The 17,432-nt window shown below is 29.4% G+C and overlaps 1 protein-coding gene and 1 long non-coding RNA gene across 3 annotated transcripts; one reads left to right on the top strand and one right to left on the bottom strand.

Moving 5' to 3' along the window:
- Positions 1-952: 952 nt before the first annotated feature.
- On the bottom strand, positions 953-5,406 carry Gyc88E (Guanylyl cyclase at 88E). The gene is made up of 10 exons (XM_040725522.2): positions 5,232-5,406; positions 3,988-4,205; positions 3,717-3,915; positions 3,493-3,657; positions 3,093-3,423; positions 2,846-3,033; positions 2,404-2,788; positions 2,273-2,339; positions 1,736-2,215; positions 953-1,666 (listed from the first exon to the last, which is right to left on the bottom strand). The coding sequence occupies exons 1-9, from the start codon at positions 5,349-5,351 to the stop codon at positions 2,068-2,070; spliced, it is 1,821 nt and encodes a 606-aa protein (XP_040581456.1). The 5' UTR covers positions 5,352-5,406; the 3' UTR covers positions 953-1,666; positions 1,736-2,067.
- Positions 5,407-12,489: 7,083 nt separating this feature from the next.
- On the top strand, positions 12,490-16,696 carry LOC121129260 (uncharacterized). Of its 2 annotated transcripts, XR_005868382.2 has the most exons (4): positions 12,490-12,682; positions 14,987-15,112; positions 15,196-16,267; positions 16,335-16,696. It is a non-coding gene; the product is annotated as an uncharacterized lncRNA (long non-coding RNA). The 2 variants fall into 2 exon arrangements; XR_011783579.1 differs by having other exon boundaries at positions 12,503-12,682; positions 15,196-16,696.
- The last annotated feature ends 736 nt before the right edge of the window (positions 16,697-17,432 follow it).

Raw genomic sequence — 17,432 nt, 5'->3', positions numbered from 1 at the left:
TATCCCTTCCCGAGAAACCATCATTAAATTAAAGGAGGATGTTGGTACTGATGTCATTTATAGAAATACATATAAAAATGTTTTGAGTCATCCACACCAGATGACGATCAAGTTATCAGTAAAAAGTATAAAATATTTACTAATTTCGAAATGGAACTCTGAATTTTGTACTATCTCACAGTATGTAAGTATTCAAATTTTTTTTAAATCTAACCCTATAATATGATTCTATTTTAGCTAAACATATCAAGAATTATGATACACAACTCATTAAATGGCAAAAACAACTGCTTAAATGGTCACAACAACGGGGGTAGTAGCTTTGGATGGTTCGCAACTAGTTTGTCTGAGACTAGTTTCTTCACTTAAAGACTTGGGTATGATAATTAGGTTTTTCAATATTACATAGTTAATAAATATTACTTTTTTATCACTTAAAGCTTAGCTATGGTTGATAGGATCCAAGAAATGGTGTTCAGAAAACTCATAAAAGGGCAAAAACAACTGCTTAAATGGTCACAACAACGGGGGTAGTTACATTGGGTGTAGCATTATAATTAGTAATTGTGTATATCCTTCATGATAATAGTATGTTCTTATATATCTTTTTTGATGCTCTTAATAAGGAGTAATATCGCCGGACATTACTACATAATTAGCTTTTGCTCTAAATCTTTAAGATGGATTTATTTCTAACATTTTTTTATTAGTATATTTATTGTGTAATTTTATGATTTTGACATTTACTTTATTATTAATAATTAGTTAGATCTCATCCGTTGAGATATATCTATCCTGTGCACAATTGTATATAGCAACTTCCACATGAAGAAGAGGGGTGATTATCTTTTTGATTAAACTCCATGTCTCGTTTGTGTTTTGCAACCTAAAGTTATGATATATTTAACTGGATTCCGGTGTCAGAAAAGAAAATATTATTTGGATCAATCTATTATTTCAATATTCTGTATATATTTTGTTATTAGTTATATAATTCCAATTGTTTAATTTTTTATATTTAACATAAATGTATGATTCATGGAATATATATGATTTATCGTTGACAGTATAGATACTTGCTAAATATGTCGAAAAAAAATAAAAATTATTAAAATTTAATTTAATGAGCATTTAAAAGAAAAAGTAACTTTCGAGGTAGGGTTTTTTTGTCCACAAATTCAAGTTAGTTTTTGTACAGTGCTCAGAATATGCACTTGCATCCGAAAATGAGGGCTAAAATTGAATTTGATTTCAACACCCTCCTCTTAAATGAAGCTATTTATGTTAGGAATAATATTAAAACTAAATTAATTGCATCCCGAACATTCGAAATCATATCTATGATAGAAAAAAAAACAACAGGCCAATAAATATTAATATTCAATTATAAAGTATTCAGTGGGATATTTTTAATTTTTGTAAACATAAATGTTTTTATTTTTTTAAATAAAGATGCAGTTTTTTGACATTCGAGGCAAATTATTGAATCCTCCAACTTGAGATGAGTTTCAATAGTTTTACATAGAAGACATTTCATTAATGTTCTCTTAAGTAGGATTTTATTCCCTCCTGATTGCGTTTGAAGAGCCGGCTCAATATTTATGACTATATTTTGATTTCCATTTAATAGGTCTGTGGTGACATGGATCTGAATATTTGAATCTTCCTTTATAATGAATTAGTAATGTCACTGAAATAATGTAATTATTTCTTTAAAAGCTAATAGTATATATACCTTTTTAACCACTAGATTCCTGCATACTTGTAATTGATTTTCCTCTTGAGAAGACATTGTTGCGTCTGATTTTCTTCAACTAACAATCCCAACTGAATATTCTTCATGAATATTTATTTTCTTCACTGACTTATATGCTATGCATGAATACTTGAAATACTATACTTTATATCTAACATAGACTGATACATAATAATCCATTGTTTTAATAAAATTTACATACTATTTCTACTTTATTTCCACTTTCTTTGATTATCTCCAATATACGTACATACATGACTAACTAAAAAGTACACACAACAAATCTACACTATTAACGAATTCCCCCACCCTCATTTTTTTAGCAATTCTGACATTTCCAATGTCTTTCTTCCAACTTTTGATTCAAGCCAATATGTTGTCATGTTTCCCTTGCCCTTCACTTTAATTGTTCCTCGTTCCTTCGTAATGTAGTCTGAGGGAAGTTTTTTTTGTAAACTCCTATTGAGGGCAAATACACAGTAATTAAACACCAAATTCAAATAATATGGCACCTACTTGGATATGTGAATCCTTTGCTCCTCACCTGACGACATCATGCGGGATGACGTATTCATTGCGTCTCCTACGAAACAGAATGGATTTTTGTGTATAGTTAAAAACAAACTTTATTACAAAAACTCTCTCACCAAAGAGACAGTATCTGGGACATTTATTTCCTATAATCCCAGCAACTACACTTCCAGAATGGGCTCCCAAACCTATTTTGATATGTTCATTCGTATTTTTATATTCTGGTCTAGGATCAGGTAGGAATTCAACAGAGTCCTTCATATCTAAAAGCATATCCGCAATTCTTTCTGCATGATCTTCAGTCTTTTCTGGGGCTCCAGCAACACCAACGAATGAATCTTTTACAGTTTCAACTTTGTAGACTGAATGTTTATCGGATAAATGATCAAACATGCCGAAAAGATTATTTAATAAAGCAACAATTTCCATTCCATCACATTTGGCACAAATATCGCTAAAGCCATGTACATTATTAAAAACGATTGTCACACACTCAAAATACTGTAATCGACAGTTGAGGTTAGAGTTTCACGTGTAAGCAGAAAATTATAATCTTACTTGACATGTATTGACAGGGTTAATCCCTGCTTTTACTTTTTCTACAATCTCTTTAGGGATCATTTGAGCAAGAAGATCATCACTCCTCTTTGTTTCTTCATCAATTTCTTTCATACTCATTTCAAGAAGTTTTGACTTTTCAATTTCCTCCTCCAAATGTTTATTTAAATTATCACTGTATTCAGATGCTATTAAAGTTAATAAAATATAAAGCAATGGTCACCGCCCAAAAATAAATGTGTCTTACAACAAAGTAAAATGTCTCTTGAGAAATCGTGAATTGGTAGATCATTAATAAATAAATTTACTGCAGTTAGTTGATCCAAATCTGTTACAAAAGGACTTCCTAAGAACATGATAACATTCCAATCAGGCATGAACATCATTTGTCCCTTGAGACAAAGGTTTGAACAATTTTCAGAATGGATTGTATCTTCAGCATCTGGATTCCTATCAATAGCCAATATTTCAAATACATTGTTTCTTGCAGATAAAATTAACTTATAGGTAAAGGGAATCATGGGTCTAACCATTTCAAAGAAATCTGTTATCTTTTTACCGAAAAGATCTGGCATTATCTGAAATGATGGAAACAAAAAAAAAATCATCTCTTAAACAAGCCTATAAACTTATATAATTCACTTTACTTGCATCAAACTCCTTCCAATAGTTTGAGCTATCATATTTTCTCCAAAAATTATTAAGAAAGGAAATATGTCGTACAAAAGGGCTGATGAGACTGCTGGTAGTCGGGCCTCTTCTCTGATCAAAGCCGTCATTCGCTTGTCAGCCGGTCGATTATCAAACTCCAACTGCAAATAAACGAGTATTTATTTTTCCCTCATTGTTTCTATTCAGTAAGAAAAACTACTTTAAAAGAGACTTCCGTTGAATCTGCAATTATTTCTTCCTTCATGACCTTTATTTTGAGATCTAACTGATATAACTTCTCTGCTACGGATTTTAGTTGTCCAATTGTATAATATGAAAGTCCCTTTCGCTTAGATCGATACAATAGAACCAAACCAGTCTCTGTTTCTTCACAGCAGAAATATGATGGTGCACGTATTCTATAAAGGATAACACCATTTTTTTACTTATTGTGACAAAATTGTTGAAAGTTCATCCATAATTAATTTTACCTTGGGTAAGAAAACTTAATATATTCATGTAAATTATCAAGACCATTTAGGAAATCTCTTAGTTGTCGTCCGAGTAAAGCAAGAACATCACCGTAGCCAAATGATCCAACAAATTCCACGAAATAATTACCAATATTCTCAAATAACTCTTCCTCGGTTATTCCAAGGAGAAGGGTTGCTTTTTTAGATAGCTTGCCAACCATTGAGTCTGGGTATACCTGTATATATTATAAATATTAACAAACATGTAAAACATTACATATTGTATATGTATTAATGTAATCAATTATGATCATTCTAATCACATTCTAGATTCTCATTTTTACGTCTATTGGTAAGAACCATCCCTATTTCTGTAATTTGGAGCCCTCCTCATTGATATATGTCTGATTCCGGGACTGCACAAAAGACTTTTTTTAGACTTAGATTTTAATATTATTTACGAAGATCGAAAGCACTTTATCTTCTTATGTATTTTAAAAAAGAAGGATCTACAAATAAAGCTTAAGGTTGCACACATCTGCTTAATGTAACTCCAAAATGATGGGACATCCTTTTAATTAGGGACTTCCCAATACAACTTATCACTTCGTATACGATACAAATATCATAGCATCGAGTACTTCAAAATTTCGAAGTTAATCCGATAAGATATCAACACAAATCATTTATACTTATATTCGTCTTCAAATCGAGTTCCTTATTTTCTTACAAGCAGAGCCGATCAATATTCAGTTGTAAAAAAGTAAATGGACAACTTTTATCGGAAATTTTATATATATTCCGATAAAATTTTCAATTTAATTTTACATCCGAACATTCGTGCTTTTAATTTTTTTTTTTAATATTCTAATTAGTTAGTTTGTGTCTAAAGGTCACCAGGATTACGTCAAAAGTTACAAATAGATTTTGATCTAACTTGGTACGAAGATTATATATAGTCACAGTAAGAGGCCATAAAATTTTGATAAGTCAAGGTCAAAACGTTAAGAATACATAACAAAACCATCTCTACAGAATATATTGAAGAGCTCAAATTGGTGTCCTGATATGGGTTTCATAAAAATGCATCATATACCAAAGAATCAAACTTAGAAAAAATGGGCGGAGGTTTGTGCTCTATAGAGAGCCCACTCTAATTATTTATTTTTTCATATGACCCATTTCCAAGTTATATTCATCTCTGAACTTTCCTATTAACAATATTAATCTACTTTGAAATGAATAAATAATGTGATAGTTACTTGATGAGTAGAAAACGTTGAAATTGGAATATTGGCAAGTTTCCTGATGTTTTCCCATGTATCCTCTCCATGACTATTACGAATATACATTGCAAAATTTTCCAAAATTAATCCATACATTTTTAATAGATGAATAAATCTATGTTACTACGTCTCTAAATATTGAATGATGAACAAAAAAACTATTTGGAGAGCCTTCCAAAAACCATATTTGATATTATATTATTGAACATGTTATAATCCCATTGATCATAGATCTTAATAAGACATGCACATTCTCGGTATTGGCCTTAAATATAGTGCATTAAGGGAACTATCCAGAAAAATAAAGGATTTAAAAAATATTTTATACAGATTTCAATCTCTCTGTTTATCTATTGATGGAAAGAAATTGAAAATTTGCTCCTTTTTTTTATATATAAAAAATAGTTGACAGTAAAAGTCTTAGGATCCATTGTTTGTTCAAAAATATATGTGTTTAAAACTTTAGTGTGTCTAATTTGAAGTATCTCCAAGTAATTCAGTAAAACGTATTACTTTCCCCAGTCCACCCTACTCTATATAAAGTGATTTTGTAAAATATTTTTATGATGATTATGAAAATAGGAAATGGAAGAGACATAGATATCTTGGAGCAAATAGAAGAGGGAATAAATTCGTCAAATGTATATTGAATTCCTTGTCCAAAAATTATCGTATTTAATATTATAATAGTACTAGGACATACCTTTATTATATATTTTATTCATATATTATATATTAATGCTTTAAATAAATTTTAAGAATTTTGTCCATCGACAGCATTTCAAATCTTCCATCCCTTTGGCAATTATAACTTGGAATATGTTCCTTCTTCAACCATAATGAAGATACATACTAAAAATAAGTCACTAATCTTCTTCCTAATTCCCTTTTTTAATTTCTATTCAACATAAGTTCTCCCTTTTTCCGTTAGTACAATAATTCATTTTGTTGCTGTTGTTTTTTTGTGCGTGTTTTTTCGTATGAACAACCGATACCTTTAAAAAAAACTTTGGAACACGGAAAATCGATCATGTTTTATTAAAAAAATCAACTTATTAGCGAAAAAACAAGCTTTCCCTCCAGAGTAGAGTGTGTCTTACGAAACCAATTTTTACTAATCCAAAATCCGTTTCCACCATGAGTTGTGATTTAGTATGGGTAAGAATGTCCTGCAATATTTTTTTTCCTGCAGACAAAATTAGAAGGGTTACTTCCGGTCAACACTTCCGGTTAGTTTTAAAACTTCTCCAAAAATGATGTTACATGCACAATATTTTTTTTTTTGCAATGTAATACGAGTGTAAAAAAAAAAATATTTAAAAAAAAAAATCGTTTTGTTCATTAAAAAACGAGGTTGTTCACTACACTTGTGGACCTTATCAAAGAAATATAGTATAGAGTAATATAAAGCGCGTTGCAATTCTTCGTCCTTGGTTTACTTATTTTCAACAAATAATAGTAAACTAAACTATGTACAATAGTACATATATGAACATTTGTGATATAAGTTATATTCTTATTCTAAGCTTTTAAAAAATAACAAAAACATATAATATTATTTTTGATGTGTATAAAAATATCGAAAAAGAATTGCAAGAGGAAAATTGATAATTAGTTATCACTATCTAAAGCTATAAAATGTGACTTTTGAAAGTTCTTTGATATTTTTGATCTTGAGTGATGAACTGTTAATACTCCCTGATGTCTAGTTTTTTCATCCGGTGGTATTTTAGCTTCTTTAGTAGTTGATGCGATACATCTTTCCACATTTTGGGAATGGCAGGGGATGTCTGGTAAATCCAAAAGTTATCCTTCAATGCACTTTAGAAATTCTTCTTTTTTAATATCAAAAGTTAAAGGAGGTTCAGTTAAAAAGCTATTTGAAATCGATGATAAATCAACTAACTCCAAATAACTTTTTGCATTAAATTTTAAGTAATCAGTTGGGCGAATATATTGCCTAACTGATCCAATTTTTCTTTTTTCTCTGTCTTTCATTATCATATTGACTGCTGTCCATCTGGTATTTTTGCCCGAGTCAAATAAAGCGCCTAAAAGTATAGCTTCTAGGTGTGCACCGAATGAGTTAACTTTGAATGAATTTGCAACTACATCTCGTTCCTCTTTTGTAAGATGCTGACGTCCTTGATGCAATGCAAAGAAATAGTGCAAAGAAGGATATCTACCGTGATAATTATTTTTAATGTTTACGAATGTTGGTCCATAAATATTAAGAATGATCACTGCTTTTAAGTTCTTCTGATGGATTTCTGGTTTGGATATAGAGTCTCAGAAGAGTGGATGCTGTAGTAATCCATCTAGCATTGTGGACAGTTCTTGGATGTTTACGAACTTTATTACATATTTAATTATTTACCACAAATAGTCCGCGTATTTATGCAACTACCGTTATGTGTATTGTATATAATTCAGTTCACTATAATTCATTGAAAAAAATTAAACGATGGAAGAAAAATTGCAACGCGCTTTATATTATTCTACACAATATATTTCTTTGATAAAGTCCACAAGTGTAGTAAAAAACCTCGTTTTTGAATTAACAAAGCAATTTTTTTTATAAAATAAAAAATAGTTGTTACAAGTGATGTGCCGTAACCTGAGCTTTGCTACAAAATTATTTTTGAGTTTCTAAAAAAAAAAAAACCCGAAGAATTACAAACTAGACTCGTTAATCGTCCTAACACTTTTTGTGGTATAACCAACTCGTCAGTCAAAAAATCATATTTTGAAAATAATGATTGAAAACCTGTCATTTAATTCCCCCTAATTCATGTTGTCCAATGTAGTATAAAACTTAGCATAACTTATTTGAATCGTTTTTATAAGCCTAATTTGACAGTTTTTTTATTATCAACAAATCAATATTTTACTATAGTCGGGCTCTAACCCATGACACTAATGGTTAAGGATGTGAAAATTGTCCAAATCCTCGTGAGCATGCATTTAAAAATATATAGATACATATGTTGGTAATCTGGAAGATATTAGTATTCTTATTAATTATTTCTCCCTAATTTGAAAATTCAAACTTATTAGTAAGTAGGGAGGATCATACTTTTTTTTTATTGTCTTTTTCAGTAGATAATATGTCATTTATCAAAGTTGCCAAGATATACTTTTTTTTTATTTACACGCTTTTTATATTCTTATGACTTAGGAGGACGTCTGGTAGTTTTCCTCGTATAAATTTTCATCTTGTTCTCCACCGTGGCATTCGGAACCCAAATTCAAACATATCTTGAGATGGATGATCAAGTTAGAAGTACCTTCCTTCGATTCCCTCTATCTATCTTTTGTACTAAATCTTGGAGAACATAGAAGTCCACTTCTTCCGATCTTAATGATCGAAAAATTATCTTATGTCTTAGCAATAGTCAAATTAAAGCAAATCTAAATATCAAATTTGTCTCTTTTAGAATGATTCAATTGTTTAAATAGTAGGCACTTCGCAAAGGGTGCAACTCTTGTTGACTATTTTTATCTCAATGAACCGTGGGAAAACAGAATAGGATGCCGTTTGGTATACCTATGGTTTGGTGGTAACCAAAGGATAATTCCTCTGATATCTGATAAAGGTATCTGGATATACAAATAAAAATTTTAATTTGGGTTCATCAAAATTTTGACGAAATTCCGGTAACAAAATATGAACCATCTTCTTAAGTTCAATCTTGTTGACTTAACAAAAAATTCAGTCCGGAAGAGGGTATTTATTGGAAGAGAGGGAATCAGTCTTCCAGAATTGACTTGGCTTTGATTTCTCCTACATTGACTCATAAGGTAAAAAAAAGCATTTTATAAACCTAAACCTTCCTCTGACCATAAATTGATCTGCTTGGAATTACACAAACCTTATAAAATTCTCAATTAAGTATACCAAAATGGTTGAATGAAGACGATAAATATAAAACGAAATTAAAAAAAGAATTAGTAGGAGGTTTTAATGACACATTTTCATCCAACCATGCAACTCAAAAGCTCATAAAAATAATTCAACAACTTCACGGTTTCTTTTGGAAAATAGGAAAGAAACAAGGTTATACGCCAGTCAAGTGGATAATGTTCTCAATAATGGATCAATTTTTGCACGCACGTATTTTGCAGATTCTCTGAATTTCTTTAGAACTGCAGAAATTGCTGAAGTCGAAATGAAAAAAAAAGTTGAGTTGGAAGGGTCTGCGTACAGAAGACATAAGAAAAATGTTTTAAGAAAGACAGAATTTTGATGAAATTCTGGTAACAAAATATGAACCATCTCTAGAAAATCAAAGTGACGTTAAAATAGAAATGATCCAGACTTTTAAATTTTGGAAGATGTGTGTTGTATAATAAATGTATATATATATGATTGATTTGATAAATGTTAAGTCACTTCTATTCTAATTGAATTGAATAAAGGAATATAATATTATAAGTGAACTATATTCATAAAATTTAAATATATTAAAAATAACACATAAAACATTTGAGTAAATGGAGAGACAAATTTTTAATTTGGTTATGCTTTTCATTTGCTTAGAATCATCTTCATTCATTCAAGACGGAAAGACTCTCATGTTCTTAGAAAAAGTACAAAAGAAGAGATCTGCGATACTTTATCCTTTAATTATATTAATTCATTTATATTATTTTTTTAAATGTGTATGACGTCATATGTTGTATTTTTCTCATTTTTATCGCTCCAGACCACGTTCCATCGACTCACTCAGTTTAAACCGGTGGATAGTCTGTCCAGTTCATTCAGTCCAGACCAACCCAACACTACTTCCTAGAACTAATGAACTAAATTGAACAACTACGACTATATTAGTTATTTAATTTCAAATGACCTAGCATCCATGAATATCAATTTTTCAGGAGAGTTTTAAAATCAACTTGATAGAGTTGACGATTCTGACGATTACGGTACTAAAATTAACTTTAAAATTTTTTTGATGTTTAATTTCACTTGGTCAACTCATATTAAGTTTGTACAATTGTACGGCTATAATATTTGTCGTAGTTGTAATTTTATATCAACATCACGTGGCAACTCCTTCATTAAGGGATAATATTTGAAATCCTAAAAAAATGTTTTTGCGCAAAAACTGATGAATTCACTTCATGAATACTACTCAAAATCAAAATAGATATAGGTTAAAGGGTTTTCTAAAGTAAATTTTAAAAGCATTATGAAACTAATAATTGAAACTGATGAATTTGCACTTCAAAAATATAGTATCAACTTAGGATCATGTTTGTACAAGATTATGTAGTAAGTTTCACTCAAATAATATGCAATATTATATTAAACATCCATTGATCTTTGAATAATAATGTCATTAATTCATAACAATGATTATATATGTACGTTGCCGAATAGAAAGGGTTAGAAAACTTCATATACACCAATGTTACAAGATAGACTGTGGAATGAAATTTATTATGTTGGGTTGTGAGTTTACTCAGTAACGTTCGGTGAACTCACACCCCTTGTTGTATGCTGTTTGTTATATAATTAAATAAATTATCATTTTGATTGTTGTGTTTCATCTTCCGTCCATTTGTGTTTCATATATTTTGTGTTTGATAAAGCCTACGTTGGTAACTTAACGCTTTACCGCCTGGATGTATTTCTAAGTCTCTTTTTAAATAAAAAGGTGTAGCATTAGTTTCCAAGTCTATATCTTCTAACTAATTGTCATAAAAGCTAGTTTATGATCAATATAAGAAATATGTTTTTGAAGGAAAATTATATATTTTTTTATATATTTAGAATATTCTTATTATGTTTTATGAATTTCTAGTGTTATTATTTATATTAATTCGCCCGAATGTACTTAAAATGCATACATATATAAATATTTACTTTTTTAAATTAATATTACCAAGTGGTTCTCAAACTCTTGTTAAGATATTTTTGTTATTAAAAAAATATTTTTGAGGTTTTTTGGATTTATATTATATCCTGATGCCTATAAAAGCTTATACAAATGAGAATTTTTATTTTAAATTCATTAGATAAAATTCATGCGGTAAAAGGTTAAGTGATTTTCTTACCTCAGACTATATAAATTATGAAGGGTCAACATAATGTTATATTAAGTAATTACGTTTAATTGAGGCGGGAGTTAGTAAAGTCACATGTATTTACGCACGGACTTGAATGGATTTGGAATAAGAATAAGTTTTATTCACATAATACGATATATTCACCCATTTTATTAATAATGTAATTAATTCATTGGGATGAACAAGATTCTGATATTTGGTGCAGAAATAGAACCAATTGGAAACATCGGTAAGACTGTATCAATTTTTTATATCCCCATTCATGAGCTTAAAAGGATCTTAATAATTTAATTTTTAGTAACTATATACATATAATTCCCATGAAGTAATAATTACGGCTGATGAGTGAGCCGGGAGTCAGCAGAGTCACATGTATTTATTTAAGGAATTGGTTTGGAACATAGAGAATGGTTGTATTTACCTATAGTTTGGAGCTGCAAATTTTAGAATAGCTACAGAATGGGAGCCAGGATCTCTAATGATTAAATCCAACCTCAAGAAACTATTTGAATGATACTGTAGAAATTGAATTTAAATTATCAGTACCTAAAATAATAAATAAGCATAAACATTTTCCTGAAAACTAGACTTATCGAAAAATAAATTATTTTTAATGTATAGTTAGTTTGGAATAATAATTTTGTGATCTAGGGTATAAATCCAACCATTTGAATTATGCGACTCCAAATCCATTTGACTAATTGTGCAAATACACTCATAAGTATAATATTTCATATTAATTATTTGAAGGAAACCTACAACATAATGATCTTGTACAAACACGAAATGAAGTTGATACTTTATTTTTGAAGGACAAATTCATCATTTTAAATCAATGTTTATTAATATTTTGAACATTGACGTAAAAAAACCCTTTTATATAAATATACTTTGATTGTACACATTCAATCAAGCTATCATTTTTTGCTCAAGAACAAATTTTTGGGATTTCAATCCCTTAATGAAAAAGTTGCTTAAAATACCACATGATGTAGAGATAAAATTACAACTACGACAAATATGATACCCTTATAATTGTACAAAGTCCATATGAGTTTACCAAGTGAAATTTATCATCAAAAATGATGTTTTTGACCACAACAGATTGCGTGATTGATGTTTGTGCCCTTCCCTAATACTTTAGCCCTCCATAAAGGACCCTTGAGAGGGAACACTGAAATGAATATGGAATGCGTTCTTTTTTTTTTACAAGACTGCAAAGAAGAAATGAATAATTCACTTTTATATATATTCATTCCATATGATTATTCCAGTTTTTTGTGTACTTATAGACATCGTGGTTAAAGTTATTAACGTATTTTTGTTTTCACCAATTATATATCTACTTTTATTTGGTAATTATAAATCTTTACATTAAGGTGTCCCATAAAATTAAAAGTAATTTCTCAAAAATGCATACCCCCTTCCATATTTTTTTTATTTTATCTCAGCTACTCAAATATAAAAAAAAAAATCTCTAAGACAACGATAACAGGTGCCGACAAGATCTTAAAGTCAATTCGATGACTTGATTGTAGGGGGGGGGGGCGGAAATTTTGCATTCAAATAAAGATTACACAAAAAGTACTTTTCATAATTGTATTTTAACTCGTTCCACAATTAGAAAATAGATGTATGTCTGTTGTGTATAGCTTTGGTCTGTCTAATTTTAAGTATCTCCAAGTAATTTAGTAAAACGTGTGCTAACTTTCCCTGGTGCATCCTACTCTTTATAAAGTGATAATGTTGAGTTCATCTTTCAGAATTGATAAATAATAGGACAATATTTCATATATTAGGATTAGTTTTACATAATAACACAATAAATTAATGTTTTTGACATATTTTCTTTTAAGTGTTTTATTTTACATTCAGGATATATCTTCTTGTGTTCACGAACGCAACGTAGAAATGTCTTGTTCCTCATGCGCTGTAATTAAATCATGGCAGTCTATCGGAAAGTTTTGAAGGATATCTTAGCCATAACATTGACTGCTCTAAGCATTGATATTATATATATTTTTTTTTTTTTTGGGGGCCTTCAATCCAAGTAGAACTACTATCCCATAAAGATAGAGCTTCACCAAGAAAATAATCTTCAATTTTGAAACGGGAAAATAGTGTCATGCTTTTGACCAATATGAAGTAACATATTTTTTTATATCTGAAATCAAATTTCTTATATTGATAGACGAGTTGTTAATGAAACAATAAATAAAGTTTTCACTAGATTTTAAAACTTTCAAGCACCAAACGAAGAACTATCAAATGCTCCATTCGGTGCAACAGATCTTTAGTCATGTCCCAAGATATTTTCATTATTCAAATTTACGACCATTTTTTCTTTACCTTCGATCTACATCATTGAAGTATGAAAGGGCAGCCGCTTCATCAATCAAATACCATAAATGATGAGGTCAATTTTTTTTTATCATGGTCTCCACCGAAAAATATAATACATATTTCTATGAGCTCCATGTAATTACCTCCCCCAATTTCTTTTCATAGTTCACAGTGATAACATTCTAATAAATCTTCAATTTCCGAAAGTGATAAGTTACTTTGTACTAATAATAATTATTTTAAGGAGTCTATTTGGAAGGAATCTTTATTTTTCCAATAATCTTTTAATTTTTGAAAGAAAATAATATTTGAACTTGTAACATTTTTGATATTCACTTCGAAAACACTTTTTAAAATCAGTTCATGAGGATGATGACGACAAGTAAATAAAAACATTGTGTCTTTCCAGCAGCATAATGATACCATTAAGACGACCAGTATTTGAAGTTGTGGTATCATAGCAGATAACTTGCACATTTTTTTTTTTTTTTTTTTTTTTTTGTGCTGAGTTTATAGAATTGCTTTCCATATGTAAAGACAATCGACAATTTTTCATCATCCAGTTATTCAAATCAGGCAGTAATTTTCCATCCAAAAGTAAAGCTACAACATCTGGTACTTTGTCTTTAAAATCAATTTTTATGGCGTTCTCCGATCTTTTCTTTGATCACTCCGTATTCTTTGGATAGAAGATTTACTAATAGGAAATTCATGAATCAAACAAGGTCTCAACATTTATCTAATTTGACATTTAAAATGTAATATGTAAAGCCTCACTGTATTCAAAATATACTAAGACCCCATGGAATACTATTATTATGAATAAAAAAGGTATTATTTATCAATTCCGAAAGATAAACTCATCTTCATTACTATAGTATAGAGTAGAGTGGACCGGAAAAAGTTGAAACACATCTTACTGAATTACTTGGAGAAACTTCAAATTTGACAAACCAAAGTTTTACACAACATACATAAATCTATTTTCTAATTGTGAAACGAGTTAAAATACGATTATGATAAGTACTTTTGCTGTAATCTTCATTTGAATATAAATTTATCTTTCCATCCTGCGATCAAGTTATCGAATTGACTTTGCACCAAGTGTCGTTGTCTTAAATTTTTGACTCAAAAAATTATTTTATATGTCTTGGGAAACCCTAATATACATACAGTGTGTCATTCTAGAGACCGTAATTACATATAAACTATATGATATATCAACACATATATGTATTACATTTTCACAGGAATTATTTAATGAATTTATTAACTATTTCATCTAATAAATTTATATTTCACATTTATTATTTTAGGCAGAATGATTTGCTGTTGTCCAGGTTGTAGGACTGGTTATCCTAAGAAAAAAAATCATCAAAATCATAGTGAGGTAGAAATTGTTGAAGAAAAACATTCTTTCCATTGCTATCCAACTTATTAAAGTATGGGTCAATTTCACCATAAGAAAAAAACTAGGGATATTTAATATTTCAAAGTAATTTAAAGTGCATTGTTATTTTTTCAGATTTGAGCAAGATAGACTTCGTCTTAATTCTCAAATTGAACGATTATTTCAAGAAGATGTGATTCAAAATTCCACGGATATTAAAAAAAAAACCTGGATAAATCGTGTTTACCCAAAGGGATTAATGTAATATATAATGAAGACTTCGTCATGTTTTTCGCCTTATCATCACAAGATATTGTTCCTTACATTTTGTTTGGTTTAAAAGTGAATAATGACCTCTCTTTCTCAATTTTTTCAAAATACATCTATGTATTACATACATATGTACATCAAAGAGTCTGAGCCGTTATTATGTTATCAATAAAATTTTAGTATACTTAAAAAATAAACAAAATCAACCCAAACTTGCTTCAAGCATAAAGTATGCCATTGAGATATTGGAAGAAGACTTTAATTCAAAAAATCACATCAGCTTTACTATAGAATAACTTGACCTTCACTTTGTTATTGCAAAAAGGCGAAGATACTCTCCTGAATTTTTAGGAATTTCAATATTTTGGCACAATACAAGCCCAGCTTTATGTAATCAAATTAGAAAATCTGGAATTATTTACTTTCCATCTGAATCGCGTATAAGAAGAATAACAAGTATGATAAATAATGGAAACTATTCTAAAACCATACTTTGTTTTATGGTGAAGAGTGTACTTGGGAAAATACAGTGACATGATAGCTATGTTACCAATCACAAATATTAAATCTTCTATTATAAAGCAATATTATATAAAAGTTACCAAAGTTGGCCTAGAAGCCGTTGCAACCACTACGGATTGCCTCAAACAGAAAATTCTATGTGGATGAACTAGAAATTGAATTTTTCCTAGATATATACTGAATCCTTTTTCCACTTCTGAACGATAGATATTTATGTTATTCGATTCGGTACATATCTTCAAAAAAATGTATATCAACTTTACAAGCAGACATGATAATTTTTATATCAACTTTACTAGTAGACGAAAATTATCATATTCATCTTTTTAAAATGAGGATGTTATTATTGAAGCCAAATTTGGGCATATGAACCAAATCTACTACATGAAGCCAGGACAGGGATTGAAATTAGCTGGTAAGCTTAATCATAAAGTATTGGCTCATCAACCAGTGTAAAAGTGTAATTTTGATCTTTCTGTAAGGTTTTTTACGAGTCCACTCTTAATGAACTTAGCCATTATGTGTCGAAAGATGATCAATTCAGAAGCTTCAAACAAACAGAACAAGTGATGGATATTCTTAAGCACTTTTGGAGCTGCATAATTGTGAACTCTAATACTATGTACGTCCAAAAGAGAGACGATTCATTAAAACCAAATTTCTGTAAATGAGCAGGAACAAATTGATTTCCTGATTAGGTTTACAGAATGGATTTTAAAAAATGGTGTGGTTTATTTTCTGAGACATTTCATACCGCCTATGTAGATATATATTTACTGGATCAAAATAAAGTTAAGTTTATTTTTCTTTGTAAAATTTATTCGGACCCAATAAAATTCTGAAAAAATTAGATTCACTGAAAGGTCTGGAGCCGCTTATTTATTTTGTATGTGGCTGTGTTACCCATTCTATTTTAAAAACGTTAAATCGGAAGTACTGTACCAAGTTTTTATCTTCGGATGGAGATATTACTTTCTTAATTGTATGAATTGGGAAAATATCAAAAATTAGCCCCCTTTGTTAATGAAATTGATAGAGGTGGTCTAAAAAAACCCAGTGATGTAATCTATCTTCTTGGAGGACATCTCTATGAACTGCTACAACATATTTTTTCAAATAAAAAAAGGCGAAATGTTATTTTATATATGGCTACTGCATGAAGTGTTTTTGTAAAAGGTGCACGAAGTTTTTTACGTCTAATCAAACTACAGTATGGTTTGAAAAATCTTCATGCATTAATAATCATCTTCTTAGCAGCACTTTCTTTAATCAAATTGCATCAAAAATATTTATTATGTTCGCAAAAACAAAATTGTCTGAAGCTAAGTGCTATCTTCAATGCTAGCAAAAAAAATTATAATACTAAACAAATTTCAAAGCTGAAATCATATTGATTAGTGAATTAGTTCCTTTTTTTCTTCAATGTAACTCAATGTAACTTCAATGTATATTGTACATATTACATTTGGCTCATTATAAAATTAATTTCAATTAAAATTATGTGTTAAGTTGTCAATAAAAAAAATAATTTTTTAGTAGTTTAAAAAGGCTAAGTTATGACTTATGAGCTGTTAAAGTTT

Source organism: Lepeophtheirus salmonis, chromosome 14 (genome assembly GCF_016086655.4).
Source record: "Lepeophtheirus salmonis chromosome 14, UVic_Lsal_1.4, whole genome shotgun sequence".
Classification (NCBI taxonomy): domain Eukaryota; kingdom Metazoa; phylum Arthropoda; class Copepoda; order Siphonostomatoida; family Caligidae; genus Lepeophtheirus; species Lepeophtheirus salmonis.
This window is presented reverse-complemented; position numbering and strand designations above follow the sequence as displayed.